Source organism: Panthera tigris, chromosome E2 (assembly GCF_018350195.1).
Source record: "Panthera tigris isolate Pti1 chromosome E2, P.tigris_Pti1_mat1.1, whole genome shotgun sequence".
Taxonomy (NCBI): domain Eukaryota; kingdom Metazoa; phylum Chordata; class Mammalia; order Carnivora; family Felidae; genus Panthera; species Panthera tigris.
In genome coordinates this window covers 60,650,322-60,667,212 of record NC_056674.1, presented here as the reverse complement: position 1 = coordinate 60,667,212, position 16,891 = coordinate 60,650,322, and the positions used below count along the sequence as shown (strand labels likewise).

The 16,891-nt window shown below is 63.0% G+C and overlaps 1 protein-coding gene across 1 annotated transcript in view; it reads right to left on the bottom strand.

The window, feature by feature from the left end:
- Nucleotides 1-275: 275 nt before the first annotated feature.
- Nucleotides 276-16,891, bottom strand: part of ACSF3 (acyl-CoA synthetase family member 3) — a 45,039-nt gene continuing 28,423 nt past the window's right edge. Inside the window, 4 exon segments of the mRNA XM_042969147.1 lie at nucleotides 276-676; nucleotides 4,500-4,611; nucleotides 5,218-5,352; nucleotides 15,085-15,211. Of these exon segments, the coding sequence (XP_042825081.1) occupies nucleotides 508-676; nucleotides 4,500-4,611; nucleotides 5,218-5,352; nucleotides 15,085-15,211 (543 nt within the window). The 3' untranslated portion in view covers nucleotides 276-507.

The window sequence follows — 16,891 nt, the reverse complement described above, 5'->3', positions numbered from 1 at the left end:
CTTGGCCCTGTGCAGAGGGACGCCCCTTGGTGACGCTGCGCTCACGGTGCGGGGCTGTCCCCACCAGGATACCCAGGCCCACTCTCCCGGGTGGCTTCTCTGAGCAGTCGGGTGTCCAGCCAGGAGGGCCTGGAGGGGTCACAGGTCACCTGGGGAGGCCACATGGACAGCCCAGACTGTGGGAGACACTCGGCTGTGCACACAGAGGCAGGACTTCTGTACCCGGCACGCGGTGCCCCCCTGCGCCCCTGGGCAGACAGCACGGCACATGCTTGTCTTTTCTGCACAGACTTTACTGAATTTTGCTTGGAGGCCCGCTGCCCTGGGGCGTGCCCCTGGACGCTGCGGGGACCTGCCCAGCAGACGGCAGCACAGGGAGCTACGCTCGGTGCGGGTGTGGCTGTGAGGACGCAGCAGAGCCGACAGGGGGTCACGTCGGATCTGAAAATCAGCGCTGTGATCTCATTTCTGCTAGCCCCAGCACTGTTCCCTCTGATCTGGGGGGTTCTAGTTTACAGGGGACGCTGGCTCACCGGTGCCCGGCCTCGGGGCACCCTGGTCACTCGGGTAGAACTGCCTGATGAGGTCTCTCTTGTTGATCTTCCCCATCTGGTTCCGTGGGATCTCCTCCACCAGCAGCAGCTCAGAGGGCACGGCGTACGGGGCCAGGACGCCCCTGCAGACAGGAGCAGCGTCTGAGTGGCAGGCACTGGGGCCCGGACAGCCCCCTCCCAACGCAACAGGGAGCCCGCAAGGTGGGCAGATGTCCCACGGGGCCCCGAAGCCCGGCCACGTCCCAGCCGGCTCTGGAAGGGCACCCCGCTGCAGGACAGCAACATGGAGGGAGCTGCCTCCGCCTGGGTTCCAGGCTCCCTTGTGGGCAGAGGACGAGCCCTCCTCGGGGTCAGGCCTCCCAGGGCAGGGCAGGGCTGCAGGGCTGCAGCCAGACGGACGGAACGGGCAGGCGGGCAGGGCTGGGGGCCCCTCGCGGGCTGGTGCTGCCCTCCCTGCACTCCGCAGTCCCACGAGGGGCCCCATTTGATGGCCTGTTTTCCTGTGAGTGGCCATGTGGTAGGATCTTGCCACCCCCGGGCTCTACTCTGGGACTGCTCCTCGGGCCGTAGGCACTGGCTCCCCTGAGGCCCTGTCTGAGCCACCTGCCCCTTCGTGAGGAGACCACAGGATTCGGCCAGACAGTGGGGGCAGGAGAGCACAGCAGCTCCTGGCCTCCCGGGCCACTGAGCTCCACTCTCTGGGGCTGTTGACCACAAGCTTCAGGCCAGAGGGACACGGCATCCCAACGTCCGCCCGGGGCCAGCAGGCACATGTGGCCTCTGGTCTGCAAGCTGTGGGGGCATCTCAGCCGCTGGGGAGGTCATGGTGAGCTCGTGAGGGGCCGTGGCAGAGAACTCCCAAATCTCAGCCTTAGCGGCCGGGTGCTCATGAACACGCACTTGTCTTCGTGGGCCGTGTCCGTCTGGCCATGGGCAGTGAGCGTCACCAACACCACACTGAACGCATCATTAGTCTGGGGGGCTCGGGGTTCAGGTGCTGGCTCGTGAGGGGAGAGGGGGGCCCACCGGTGGTCCCGGCGGCTTCGACACACGGCCAGCTGCCCACTAGGGCCCAGAGGACACAGGCAGCTGGGCTGGACTTTGCTGCGAGGCCACCAGGACTGCCGGAGGGGCTCTGGAGCATGGCAGGGCGAACCTGGAGGTCCGATCCAGGGACGCAGCCCCTCTCAGCCCCCCACCCCGCCGCCCAAACCCCGCGCCTCCAGTGCCTGTGGGTGGCCCTCCCCTGCGTCCCCTTCGGCAGGCCAGTGCGAAGCTGGTGCCACGGCCCAGAGAGAGAGGGCAGAGGCGGGCCTGGGGCCACAGGACGGAAACACGCATCACTTCCTTGTGACTGAGCCCTGAGAGCCGATGCTCGAACAGAAATACAGCTGAGCCTTGAACACTACCAGTTTGAGCTGCATGAATCCGCTTGTCAGCGGAATTTTTCGATAAATACAGCATAGGACTGTACATATATCTTCTCTCCCTTGTGATTTTCCTAACATTTCTTCCCCGCATCCCTCCGGGCTGTAAGAGCACAGTAAGACACACGACCTACAAAGTGCCATTGATCGACCGCTATCCGCTCAACGGCAGGCCATTAGCAGGTAAGTCTTCGGGGTCAGAACACACAGAGTTTCGTCTGCGCGGGGGTCAGCGGCTCGAGGGTCAGCAGAGTGAAGAACGCAGTGTGGGTGAGTGTGCATCGGGGGTGGCATTCGCACGGAGGGGCAGGACGTCACGGGGGGCAAATGGTGGTTAAGTTAGAGCCCAGGGTTACAAACCCTAACTTAGCAGCCACTTTTGAAAAAAGGAACAAAAGCCATGAAAATCAGAAAGCGACCTAAAGGTGTGATGAAGGATGCAGGAAGGTTTAAATCCTGCGGACCCTGCCATTTCCAAGGACAGCAGTCCTTCTGGACCGAGGACTCTGACCCTGGGGACGGTGGGGTGTGCTGCCCCAGCCTCTGCCAGGGGGTCTCAGCTCAGCAACTGGCCAAGCAGGAAACTTTTAGAAACACCGCAAGGCAAGCTGTGCTCTCAGAAGGGGATCCTGCGGAGTTGTGTGCTAACAGCAGGCTTCCTGGGGAAATGGACGCGTGGACACGGAGGTGTCCCTCCCCCCAACCTGCTACTTCACGGCGCTTCTCCCGGGAGAAAGCCCAGCAGGCACTAAGCCAATGCCCACCACTCCTCCGTGGCCTCATCAGACATCAACACCGTAGTTCAAGAGCACAGACCCCAGATTCTTCCCTGGTGTGTAAATCCACACCCCTTCCCGACCTGGTATTTGGGGGGTGGAGGGGTAGTGGGTGGTCCACGTCCCAGACCCTGCAAACGTGGCCCTGTCGCCCCGTCCCAGGCCACACTCATCCCCTCCGAGGGGACGTGCTGCCTGAGCCCCCAGGTCTGGCTCGGGTACAGCACAGAGAGGAAGTCAGCCCTCCCTGAGGAGTGGAGTCTGTGAGGGCGGAACCTTCAGAAAGGAAAAACGTGGGAGCATAGAGGAAAATGTCATTTGCAAGAACCTTTAGAAAGACTCCCAAACGGCAGTGAGCATGACAGAGAGAGAGAGAGAGAGAGAGAGAGAGAGAGAGAGAGAGAGAGAGAGAGGACCTTCACTAAGAGCCTCATCCGGCAGAGCTGGAACCCAGGTCTAGAGTCAGACCTGCCCATTCGGAAGGAGGATCCCTCTTCTCCCTCCGCGGGGTGGGTGGCCTCCGTGCCACCGCCCAGTGACTGCCCCGCTCGAGGACACAGAAGCCCGGACACTGGCCTCACTGTGCTAGGGTCCTAGAGACGGCAGGTCGGCCGCCTGCCCTGGCCTCCCAGGGGGCCCCCCCGAGCAGAGAGAGCCCCACCAGGCGTGTGCATCCCCCAGAGCACGGAGAGCCTGTCCCGCGCCCTCCCCGGCCCCGAGCCAGGCGTGTGCACACACACCTGCGGGGTGGACACGAGCCCTGGGGTGCGGGGCTCCCCACACGGGGGCGGCCAAGACTGCGCCCTGACAGTCTCCGCAGAGAGCTCAGCTCAGGGTGTGTGCTTTCTTCTCCTTCACAAAGTAATTTGTCTAATCAAAGCAGCTACAGCCACTAGAACCTTCTCCTTTGTTAAACCGATTCTTCCAACTGTGACTTCGAAAATCCAGGGGAAGCTCCTGGCCCAGCTGTGCTGCCCCTCACGAAACAAGGCTCTCCTGCTGTTTGTGAAATCACGTTGGATGAGCTAAAAAGATCTTAGTGCTGAGGAGAGGGAGGCAAGTCGGGAAGAAGGGGTTGTAGGGGAGAGGGTACGGGCAGGAGAAACTTCCCAGAATCTGGGGCCATTACTGGCAGCTTCCTTTCTGAGCTGCCTCCAGACCCTGGTCCCTGCCCGTCGGTTCCCAGCCCGATGGATCACGGGGCACCGCAGACACAGGGAAGGGGGCCTGTGAGGCTGGCAGGCACAGAGGCCCCGGGGTCACGGCATATGGCACACAGGCTCCCGGGAAAGGGACACATGGTGAGGGACGGGCCTGCGGCTAAGGTCGGCGCGCAGGACGGGAGGGCTCTGGCCCCGACTCCCAAAGAGCACGTGCAAATGCCTGTGTCCAGCGGACAGAAGGGAGCCCGGGGAGGGGGAAGGGAGAAGAAGGGGGCGCCCTGCCCACAGATTCCTCTGGAAGGCTGGAGAGGCCCCCCAGCACGCACCCTGTCCCACCGCTGGAAGGACGGGGGCTCCCACCCGGCACCCTCGTTTCGCTGCCTCTGCTCTACCTGCCATTACAGACCTTTCCTGGGGCCCCTTGTGTATGTGTGTGTGTGTGTGGGGGGGGCGGCCTGGGGAACGTAACACGTCACCTGACCTTTCAGGCTCCCCCTGACCCCTAGATGGACAGCAGCAGGACCGGAGACCCCCTCCACCCCTCCCCCGACAGCAGGACCGCTGCCTGCCTGCCCCTACCTTGCCCATTCTTTGAGCTCCCTGTGGGACAGTGAGTGTCCCTCCTGAAGGGTCACCACTGCGGTGACCCGCTGGCCCCATGTCATGTCTGGAACTCCAATCACAGCCACATCTGTGGACAGAAGAGCAGGGAGGGACGCCTTGGAAATGCCACGATGGCTAACACGGGCCCGGGACATGCCCGGGATGGGGGCCCTGAAGCAAGGGCCCGGGAAAAGCCCCACTTAGCAGCCACCTGGAAGGGGCGTGGGGTCAGCATGGGGTCACCCTGCTGGGGATGGGGGGGGGCAGGTCCCCAATGGCCCTTGGATGGAGCTCAGGGTGGGGGTCGGCTTTCCCATGTCTCTGCCTTCCCTGCACGGCCCCAGGAGACAGTCACCGCTAAGTGGACTGGGCACAGCGACAAGTCCAGAGTGGGTCACGTTGGGGAGGCTCTGCCGTCCTCAGGGTCCTCACAACCTGTGACCTGAGGTCAGGAGCTTCCTGGACCCGCAACCGCCGGTGCCTCTGGGCACAGCTCCGGATGCCCACGCCTCTGCTCCAGCCCTCCCTGGGGCCGTGCTCCTGAGCACAGGGGCTGTGCGAGGGAGGAGGTGGCGAGGGAGGAGGTGGCGAGGGAGGAGGTGGCGAGGGAGGAGGTGGCGAGGGAGGAGGTGGCGAGGGAGGAGGTGGGCGGGCCCCAGCAGACGTGGGGGCGGGGCGTGGGGGCGCCGTGGACCTGTGATGCTGGGGTGCGCCAGTAGGAGCCGCTCCACCTCCAGGGCGCTGATCTTGTAGCCACCGCTCTTGATGATGTCTACGGACGTGCGACCCCGGATCCAGTACCTGCCGTCCTTGAACACGGCTGTGTCGCCTGAGGGAAGGGGCTCTGGTCACCAGCAGGCACGCGTGTTTACAGGTGCATACGCGCGGCTGGGTGCCCGTGTCTGGGAGCAGTACCCCCCAAGTGGTGACCCCGTGGGACGGCGGTGGATGCGGGGTCTCAGGACAAGGCGGCAAAGCCTGAGTTCCAACGGCTGTGACCTCAGCCTGAGGTCCCCACGCAGACAGCAGTGTCCCAGAAGGGCCGATGGAGACCGCCCGCCCGTAGAGACCAGGGCTCAGAGGCACGGTGGCTGCCTCTTGCTGCCCCTTCTCAGGCCCGTGACAACAGAGGCAGCGAGGCCCAGCTGCCTCGGCCATCCCACCGCGGGGTCCTGGTCCCAGCCGGGTCCCGGCGCGGCGGGTCCCGCCGCAGCTGCCTTTCGTCTGTGGGGTCCCCTGGGCTGCGCACAGTCACACGGGGTCTCTGACAGCAGAAAGTTCTCCTGCTCCCCCACCCCGACTTCGTGGTCCCCCATCCCGCTTCCCCCGGCGGTCCTCTCTCGGGCAGCACTGGGCAATATGACGCTCGCCCGCATCCTAGCGCGAGCAGGCGGGTGGCGTGGGGACAGCGAGTGCCAGCCCAGGACGTGAGGGCGCGGAGGAGGTGGGCGTGTGTCTGTGCGCCGACGTGTGTGAATACGTGTGGGCACGTGCACGTGGGGACGCCCCCCCCCCCCCAGCCCTCTGAGGACAGCGCTGGTACGCCCTGCAGACGACCGCACACCTCGCGCTCCGTGCCGGGTTCCTGGCTGGAATAAATCATAAGTGTTTCATTAGGAGTCACGCCGCCCGTGCGGGAAGGCACCATCCATCATTCCGCACCCCGCCCCGAGCTGCCGCAGCGTAGGGCGTGATCCAGTCTACTAAACCAGACGGAAGCCTGTGGGCAGCCGGGCGGCCGGCTTGCTCACGATGGCGCGGGAAGGCCAGGCTTCAAGAGCACAGGGCCACGAGCGTGACGGGCTCTCCCCCGCCGACAGGAAGCAGAAGAAGCCAAAGGCTTGGCAAGTGCAATTGGAAAGGGCGTCGTGGCCCCAGGACAGCCGACTGGGGGGCTGGCTGGCCAGCAGGGAAGGGGCCCAAGTGTGGAGGAGCACGGGGGCGGGTGCAGTCGGTCTTGGGTCCTGCGAGGCCCACTGTGCCCCCCATTCCTGGGATGCAGCCCCAGCCCTGGCTGTACCCCTTCCCCACTGGATGGCTGTGTGGTCTCCTGAGAGCTTTCTGACCGCCGGCCACCTGCTCCTTAAATACCCCAAATGGCCCTAGTCCAAGCAGTTACTGCTTCCTGCTTCTGGAGGGGACACCACGCTGGCACTCGGGTCCTCCAGCAGTTTTCGTGGGCCAGCCCCCACCATCTCTACTTGCCCAGAGGCCCAGCGGCTCGAGCGACCCTGCCCCGGGCTCAGGCTCCTGTCCCTGGTCCTGCTGAAGATGCCCCATGTGCCCACACCGGGGCGGGTGAGGCTGTGCGGCAGGCCACCTGCCCTGCCATACTGCAGGGAAAGGAGGCCCAGGGCTCTGGCTCGCTGCCCTGGACAGGGGAGGGGCCGGGTGGGGGACCACCGTCTCGGGGGCGAAGGGGACCAGGATGGGATCGCCCTGCTCTCCCAGGGACCCCTCCCCACTGTGCCTGGAGACCCTGAGGCCCCAGGCACCTCGGTTCTGAGTGCGGGACCTCGGGCGGAAGGGTGGGGGCTCCGGCTAACCCGGTGACACACTCAGAAGTGGGAGGCCTGGCCCGCAAGGCTGCTGGACGTCCCAGAAAGCAAGGGCCTTCACCACCCCCTTCAGGCGTTCTGCTCCATTTCCCTGGGCGCTGGCTGAAACAGAGGCTAAGTCCAGCAGAGATGGTGGCTGGCAGGAGGCCACTGTCTCCAAACCCCGACCCCGCAGACCCCACAGGCCCCGCGGCCACCTTGGTCCCTGCGTCCCCCCTCCTGCCCCCCCCAGACCTCGCAGTCAGCGACGCAGCCCTGCCGGAAGTCGCCGATCCCACAGCCCCCGCCCACCGCGCACCGGCCTGCCATTCACGGCGTTGAGAAACACTAGCGCCTCCCAGACCCAGGTGGCACCGGGACAGCACCCACCCGCCCCACGCGTTCACGCACCCGGCCTCCTCGACAGCACGCCCACTCCTTCCAGCGCCGACCCCGCTGCGCCGTGGACGCCACCTGGCCAGTGTCCAGCCCTGCCCCCGGGGAGATGGGGGGTGAGCCTGGTCGGCGGAGACACGGGTTCTGTTTTTGGGCGGTGACAGCCGACGCGGGACGGCTCAGGCCTGCCGCACACCATGGGGCCGCACCTGCTTGCAGGGACACCCTCGCGTGCTCCCCAAGTGTCCGCGTCCGGCGGGTTGGGTGTGGAGCCTGGAGGCCTGCCCGGAGGACGCGGATTTCCCGGGAACCATGCCGGGTACACTTGTAGGACCTATTTCGGCGCCACGCCCTAAACCACAGGGATGGGGGCGGAGGGAGGGGGGCCCCATCTACTCTTGCGATGAGGGCAGTGAGCACACGTGTGTGTAGGGCTGGTGGGCTTTGGTGTTGTGCGGGGGACGAGGACGCTGGGGAATGGTGTGAAGGTGACCGGCCTGCACGCCATCTGCACTTGCCGTGAGTCTGTGCCTATTTCAAAGAAAAAGTTTTAAGAAATTGCTGTTTGGCCTACGGAGAAGTTTCCGGCCTCCCCTGGCGGGCTCACTGCCAAGTCACTGCAGCCTCTGAACCGCCCCGCAAGGAAGCAAGAAGTCCTTAAAGAAAGAATCTGTGAACTAAACTCAGGACTGAGACCCAGCACAGGAAATTGCTCAGCAGGGTGCTAATCAACGTGCCTGGTGAGGTCCCCTCAGGTGTCAGCGCTCCACCCTTGCCGGGAAACACCTGCCTCGCTCTCCGGGGGCGGACGTGGGGGGGAAGGGTGCATGGGGGTGCAGGGCGGCAGGAGAACCTGGCCCTCCACTCTGTACCTGTGCGTGTCGGGCCCCACCAGGCCCCGCGACCCTGCGTCGCCCCCAGCCAGTGCTAGGAGGCAGCTCCGTGGTGGGTTGACTCCCTCTGCCACAGGCCTCTGCCCCCCAGGCCTCCCCACCCCGGGAGGTGCCCGTATGCGTGCAGACCAGCCAGGGCCACCACCGTACCCAGCAGGCCGTGGCTGCACACGGGGTTTCCACCCGCTGATGCGGAAGGCTGAGTGGGAGAGAGGACAGTGCGGGTTCAATGTCCTTCCCGAGGCACATGGTTTCTGTGTCGGGGAAGGAGGCAGCCCCTCGCCCGCCAGCGAGAGGCCAGGCAGCAGGGCCGAGAGCCTCATCCTTCCATTAGAGCCGGCTGACGGGCAGTCAGCCCAGTCCCGTGCCTGCCTCGGGGGGGCCTCGGGGGGGTCCAGTTCTGCATCCAGAGTGTGCACACGAACACCGGGTCCTGGGGCACGGTCAGGACTGAGTGCTGACTTTCACTCCGGCCACCCACCCACGACTGCTGCTGCTTCAGCAGAACCCTTGCGCCCGCTGGCCGCCTCGGGATGCCTTGCCAGCCGCAGGGGGTGGCCTCCTGGGGCCCACAGAAGAAATCCCAAGTCCCTTGATGCCTTTCACAAAGCCGAAGGGACACTTCTAGGATGGAATTTTCCAGCTCTGCCCACTCGGTCCCCGGGACCTGCCTCTGCGCCCACTAGGCCGCTGCCTTCTCACAGCGGCCCGGACCTCGGTCCGAAGGGGCCTCCTTATGAGTTCCCTCTGGCACGGGGCCCATCCTCGGGGCTTGTGATTCCCTGCTTCCCTGTGAACAGTCGCTGGAAGGCATCTGGGACCCTCCTGCGTGTCCCCGGGGACTCCCTGGGCCTTTCCTGCCCCACCATAAGGGTCTAGGGCACAGAAGCCACGGGTCTAAGTAAGTCCCAGCAGAGCAACAGAGGCTGGGCCCACGGGGAGACCACGCCTGCCACCCAGAAGGGGCCTCACACACACAAGACCCCAACCGAGTTGGTAACTTTCACTTTTTATAACAACGTATCTATCAAAGGGCGCGGATTCTGGAATCCGCGTCCCCTGCCAGTGACCATCCTACCTCTCAGCTCTGGAGCTCACTCTGCGGGGGTTTTATTCGGACAGATGCGGTATCACCACCCGTAAACCTTAGTGCGGGTTTGCGGGTTTGAGCAGGACATGTGCACTGCTCTCAAAGCCACGGCCACTTCCTGTCTCTGCCTCAGTCATTGGAAACAAACCTCCCGACGCCCGGAGGCTGCTTTTCCGGATGCGTGGGCGTGCACGGGCGGCAGACCTGGCACCCTGGGCCGCTGGCGGGCACACCGTCCTCGGCCGTGCAGGATCCGGGGCAGGCAAGTGACGGACCCAGGGGCGGGACCAGCTGGCTCTTCCAGCAGCCACGGGGACTGAGGCTTTGGCTCCTGGTCCCTGGGGAGATGGAGGTGGCTCCCCCCCACCGCTCCTGCGTCCGTCTGCGGGCACGGAAGCCTAGGCCGGGCAGCGGGGGGCACACGCGCCAGCCCCTCTCCTCGGCTCTGCTACCCAGACAGCTGGGCGCCTGAAAGACAGAGGAGCCGCTGTCACCCGCCTGCACGAGGGGGACCCCAAGGCCCCACTCCTCCCTCATGCGGTGGCCTCCCTCCTGCCGCCCGGGGACTCACTCCTGTGACCAAGAGGCCTAGGAAGACGCCGGAAGGAAATGACACAACTCCCGGGAGAATTAGCCCCCTAAAGCCCGCTGGTGTGACACACACTGTCTCCCTCTTGAGAAAACCAAGAGAAAACCAAGAGTGACCACGTTTCCAGGGCCCGAAGCCTTCAGTAGGGACGGTAGGAAACGCTGGAGGCTGCAAGCTGGGAACCAGCGGTCGGGAACAGCTGACCTGCGGGGTGTGGACAGGCGCCCCGGGAAGCTGGTCGGCACTGGAGGCTCGGCGGATGCGCCGGGGGGGGGCCGGGGGGGCGGGTGCGTCGGGGAAGGAGGCCTGTGAACACGGGGCTCGGCCTCCCGCCTGCCCTTCCTGCTCTCAGCCCCTGTGCGCCGGCCGGGCTCCAGGGGGAGAAAATCAGCCGACCGACTCCCAGAATCGCAGGCCGTGGGGATCCGAGCACCAGCATCAGGACAGAGTCAAAGTCGGAGCGGCCTCGGTGCTCGGCTTGTCCGACTTCAGGTGTCTGGGACGGAGAAGATTCTCCAGGACCGCAAAGAGGGGAAAGGCCGTGCAGCGTGAGGAAGGGCGCGGCTGCGGCAAACGCGGAGGCTCCGACCCCAAACTCTACCGGCCCGACAGAACGAGCACGTCAGACACACGTGCCCCCTGAGTGCCCCCCGAGTGTGCACCCGCGTGCCCGTCGTCAGGGGGCTCCTGGGCTCCGGAGCAGAAGGGAAGGAGGCGGCCGCGGGTGCAGGAGGGGCCCAGTGGGGGCGGCCGGCACCGGGGTCTCCCCCAGGAGGCGGGGTGGCGTAGACGCCTTGCTCAGGGAGGCAAGGACAGAAGGACCACGGTTACCATGAGCCTCGGGTCCGAGTGCCCCACGCACTGAGGGCGGGGCCTCCGGGGCGGGCTCCCAGACTGCCGGGGCCACAGGGGTCCTCAAGCCGCGTGTACAACTTTGACATAAACCGCGAACTCACAGTCATCCGCCGCCCAGGGTGTGGGGCCGAAGGAGCAGCACGGTGGCCCGCAGGGGGCAGGAGCTCGACATCCAACGGGGGGCGCCCTCCGCATCACTGCCCACAGGAGCCTGTCCCGGGGGGTCTGAGACTTAGCTTTATGAAAGCAGAGCCTGACAAGTGACACAAGATGACACAGGACAGCACCCCCGGGAGCCCTGGGAAACAAAGGATTCTTAAGCAAGACAAAAACTAAAAGACACGACGCACTCAGGAAGGAGACGCCAGCACGGGGGCCGGACCAGTAGCAGTCTGTGCCCCGTCGCCTGGCACAGCCTTCACTGTGACCCCGCCTCCCAGGTCGGTGACAGCCCTCCCTTCCGCGCACCCACACCCACGAACACGCGTGGCCGATGCCCGGCACGGCATCCCTGGGTGTAGGTCCTGACTAGGACTTATCGGCCAAAACGGAAGATCCCTGGTTGGAGAAGCAAACCAGAACTCAGGACAGCCGCGAGGCGGCAGGTGAGCAGGGCAGACTCGGGGCCCGAGCGCCCTTCTGGGTCCTTCTTCACCAGGGGAGCGGGGAGTATGAGCATGGCGTGTACCGCCGTGTCCGTGAGAGCAGGAGCTCGCTGTGGGAGCGCCGGGGGCCAGAGACCCAGGCAAAGAGGGAGCCCCTCACACGGGTGACGGGGGCCGGCGGTGTGCCCAGCGCACAGGAACCCGGCTCGCGCACGGCACGCGTCACCAGTTCACGCTATCATTGGTCTCCAAAGCATGGTTTCTAAAGGCCTCTCAACACCCACCGTTGGGCGCGCCTCACGACCGGCAGCCTCCATCACTGCCCTCCCGCCTTACCAATAACGCCCCAGTGGACGTCTGCACACCCGTCTCTGCCCATTCTCCTCATTTCCTTGGACAGATTTGCAGAAACACTCCTGACACGATCCCACCTGCAGGAGGAGAAGTACCAGCCTCATGGCGGCGAGTGCCAAGCGTTCAGAAGCTTTACCAATTTGGTGAAGGAGTAAATCTCGGTCTCTGTACTTTCCTCTTTCGTCACTACGAAGTGAGACCGTATTTTGTGTATTTTTACGGCCAACCGCCCTTCTCTGCTGTGATCCGCCCATCGCCTTCGCTGGCTCCCCCCGCCCCAGGGCTGCCTGGGCTCAGGGAGCGATCCTCTGGGGGGCACGGCTCTGGAGAGGACCCCTGTGTACCCCGATGCCCGCCAGGGCCCCTCTGTCGCCCTGCTGCTGAGTCGCTGTATTGTCGGTCCCCAGGAATGACGTCGTGTGCTCGCTGGGGAAGAAGGCAAGAACCCGCTGGTATTCTGGTGGATTTGCTCAGGGCACTTGCTTCCCACGCCCTAACGACCTTCAACCAACGCGTTAATGTGTTCTTAGCACGCACGGTTTGTGAGGTCACTTCCTAACACTAAACAGCATATGATGCAGTATTTTTTAAAGTCAGGCCGTTTTTGTTTCCTTATGTTCAGTTACCAGTGTCTTTAACACAAAACTGCTCAGGGGGAAGCATCAAAGGCAGCAGGAAGCATGAGGCCTGCCTAGCTCTGTCCCCGTGTCCATTCTACGTCCCCAGCTCGATGTCCCCAACTCCGTGTCCTCAGCTCCACCCAGTGTCCTCGCCTCCGTCCCGTGTCCTCAGCTGTGTCCTCTGTCCTCTGCTCCAACAGTAAGTTAACATAAAGGCCTGAGGGCACCTGGCTCCTGGGGTATCACCTCCCCCTGCCCGGGCCAGCGCTGGTGCCCACGCGCGATGGTTTCTGAGCCCACGTGGTGGCGCTCCGGCGGGACGAGAGCCAGGAGGGGTCACCGTGACTGCCAGAAGAGTTTCCCAGGAGACCCTGGATCTCCTCCCCGAGGGGCAGCCACGACCCTTGTAGGGAGCTTGTAGGCTTGTAGGGAGCTCCCCGCGCACCTGGGGAAGGAGGCAGGGCCTGGGCAGGGATGGCCGGCGACCTCTCTCCTCTCCTCCACGGCGGACTCGGCCCTTCCCCGTGCAGCCGCTGGCAGCGGCTCCCCAGCAGCCCTCCAGAACCCCACGGCAGGAGGGGCCGGCCAGGGAAAGGGTTAAGTTTCATCTATCCTGATTTCTATTTAATATCATGCTCTCCCCGCAGGAGCCGGCAGCTGTGAGCTGATTGCGCCCGCTCGTTATGCAGCCTGTATCGCTAATGGCCTGTGACAAAGGCACACGGCTTCCAGGCCTCACCCCCGAGAGCCAATTAAACACACACACTCCCTTCCTGTTTGCAGCGCATTACAATGAAATTAAACTGAATTTCAAAATCATTTTCTCCTAAAGACATCTCTTTACAATAATTAATGCAGGCTATCCCTTTTCAACGCAAAGATTCATCAGCGGCAGGGACTGGGTGCTTTCACGCCGAGTGCCCACACTGTGCACGCGGCCACCGGTGCCCAGGGAGCTGCCACCGGCAAAGTCCACGGGGCTTGGGCTCCCGGGTTTTCAGAGAAAAAAGCATCTGCGGCTTTTTACCTGAACTTAAAAATAAAAGAAGACGGCCATAATGCAAGTAAGGGACCATGCAGAGGGCTACAGACAACAAGATTGGCTCAAAATAAGCATTTCTTACACAATGCATTTGAAAGACAATGACACGGAGAGGTTTGCTGCTATGAGACTGGCTTGTATGAACGTGGTGTCCACAAAGGGACACCACGCAGGTGCGAGCTAACGTGCTGACCACGTCCTGTCGTGGAGACAGGAGGTTCCGAAACAGGTGATCAGGGTTCCTGGGCCCTGACCCCTGAGCCCTCTGCTGACCTGCCAGGGTTCTCAGGGCCCGGCCTTGCTCCGAAGGCTGACAGACGTCCCCTCTACAAACCCTTCACAACCATCTGCACACCTGCTTTCTCTGCCTGGCACAGAGGGAAAGGGGAGCCTGGACGCCTCCACCCGTGGCCGCTGGGATGTCACTTTTGCAGGCAAGCGACAGAACCACGGAAGCTGCAGGACCAGCAAGTCTGGACCCACGTGCCGCCTGGCCAGTGGGACAGGAAGGGGACACCTCCACGTCCCCCCCCCCCCCCGGAAGATCCTTCATCTGTCCCTTCAAACCAAACCCCCATCTGACGGGCCCACACGGCACCCCGAGACTGTCAGGGTCTACGTGGGTTCCCGCTCTGCCGCTCGGTGACCCCAGGCCCACGACAGCAGCAGATCAGAGTGGACGCGTGATCCTGCCGTCCACAGATCCACGCCGACATGAGCCCGGTGAGGCGCCCGCGCGAATGCCAGCCACAGGCACACACTGTGGGGCCACGAGGCTCAGGGCCACAGCCACTGTTCTCCTAAGAGGTGCACGGTGACCCCAAGGCACCCTGCTCCAGCTGCCTGCCGTCTCTCCTCGGCTCTGCTCCCCACAGGAGAGCATGGAATGAGGCAGATTCCTGCTTACGGGGCCGCGTATGGTGATATGTGAAAACAGGCCTTTCTTTTTGGAAAACAGTGTCTTGAGATTCTTATGAAATGATGCATTCTCAGCACAAAACTTTTACAAATACAGACAAACAAGAAGGAAAGGAGAAACCACCCGGAAGCGGACCACGCACACGTTCTAAGTGAGCACACACAGAAGTGAGTTGCTGTAGTTGCAAACCTAGCGTTCACAAGGTCTGCTGGGACCAAGGAGGGGAGGCGGGGGGCGGGGGGGACAGAAAGGGCGAGGACAGCGGAGGGGCCGGGGCGGGGGCACGGAGCCTGAGCAGGCTCTAGGTCCCGCTGGGGGTGGGGGCCCCCACATCAAGGCAGCACCACAATCCACCCAGGCACGTGGGGAGAACAACGTAAAATGACCCGGATAGAAAAGGAAGCACATAGTATCGGAAGGACCTAGGATCCTGCGTGGGGGGAGGGGGGACGAGAAGATTTACAAAGCAGGGGGGCTTGGGGAAGGTGGGAGGGAGGGGCGAGGAGGGTGTCTGACACTCAGGGGGCTCCTGACCCACGGCATGCGGCAGGACCACCAGGCCTCATTGCTGTTCTCATTTCAGAGGTTGGTGGGCTCTGGGGGCAGGTGGGGACACAGCCTCGAAGATGGGGTGTCCCCTTCCCTCCGGCCCCCCTCCTACCTGTCTTGAACCAGCCGTCGCAGGTGAAGGCATTTCTGGTTTCTTCTGGTTTGTCCCAGTATTCACGGAACACGGATGGCCCCCTGACCAAGAGCTCTCCTTCCTTCTCCGTGAACCCTGGGGTCACCTACAGCACGGGAGAGAAACACATACCTCAGAGCACACACCTCGCAGTGCGGGGCTCCCCCTGCCTCCCTCGTGACCCCTGGAGACACGCACCCTTCCAAAATTAGACATTTTGTTGGAAATGATTGAAAAATGCATCTTTCTTGTTTTGTTGTTTTTAAATGTTTACTTGAGAGAGCGGGAGAGGAAAAAAGCAGGTGAATGCATGTGTACAAGCGGGAGAGGGACAGAGAGGGAGAGAGAATCCCAAGCAGACTCTTCACTTTCAGCACAGAGCCTGACACGGGGCTCAATCCCATGAACCGTGAGATCATGACCCGGGCCGAGATCATGACCTGAGCTGAGAACGAGCATCAGGTGCTTAAGCCGCTGAGCCCCCGGGTGCCCTGAGAAATGCACCGCTCAGTCCCAGAGCCCAGGCAGGCGGCGCTGTGCGGGGAGCTGTGAGGCACCGCGTTCGTCCTACAAAGCCCCGTCCTACAAAGCCCCGTCCTCTAGTGGAGGACGTGAGTCACTGACCCAGGTCTCAGTCGGAGCCTGGCTGGATTTGAGCCGCCTGTCCACTTGTAAAAGCTGCGATCCCGGCACCTGATGAAACTCCCGTCTTCAGGGTGCTTCCTGGAGAAAGCACACACACAGGACGTGTGTGTGAGGAGGCGTGCATGGCCGGCTCGCGCTCCGGGGCGGCAGCAGGAGCTGGGTCCTGGCAGCTCCCGCGGGGCCTCCGCTCGGTTAGAAGGAGGCTGAGCGGAGAGCCAACCGAGAAAGGCTGGCTCGCGAGCAGGCCCCAGGTGTCCAGGAGAGGGCGCGCCCGGATCACGTGGCCCTGGGAAGCAGGGGGCTCTCTCCGTTGTGACCACAGCGCAGGGCAGGAGGGAGACTGGGTTTTGTAAGAAGCTGAGAGGCTCTCCGTGAAGCCAGAAGACCGTGCAGAGGACGAGCACGTCAAGAGGCCCCGTGGGAAGCTGTCAGTGGACCCAGGAGAGGTGACTGAACCGAGGCCAGTGCTGTGCTTTGACTTATCAACTCCCACCTGGAATGAACTTATTCTGGGGAAGAACCATCCCTCTTTAAAAAAAAAAAAAAATCAGAGACCCCTTTAAAAGAGGCTGTAAAACTGTCTGACTCGTTTGTCTGAGGCCTGGACAGAATGGAATTCCAAGAACGACGCAGCAGCTGTCTACTGACTCCTGAGCCCCCTTCCCACAGACACAGCAACCCCACCCCAAGGGGACAGGGCTCCACGTGCAGGGCCCAGCTGAGCGCCTGCCATCTAGCCTGCTTGCAGGAGGCAGCGTTTGTCTTTCAGCTGAACCAGAGACTTGATTTGAATTTCACCCATTTTTCCACTGCTGCCCTCTATCTGGTTCCACTGCCAAGGTCAGACTGGCCACAGGGCGGCGAGGCAAAGGCCCCGAAAATAAACAGGCAGGCACCCAACCCCAGAGAAGGCTGGCGCTGGATGACTGAAGCTAACTGGGTAACAGTAAAACAATAAAAAAGTCAGCATTCTCCACTGGAAATAAACAAGGCCCAGAGTCTCATAACATAATACTCTTGCGTCCTGGGCGCAAGATTACTCAGCACGTGAAGAGCCAGCAAAATGTCAACTCTTCTGGAAAAAGGCCATCTGTGCAGGACAAGGCCGGGCGGCACAGATGTTAAGCGCCCCTAACGAAGA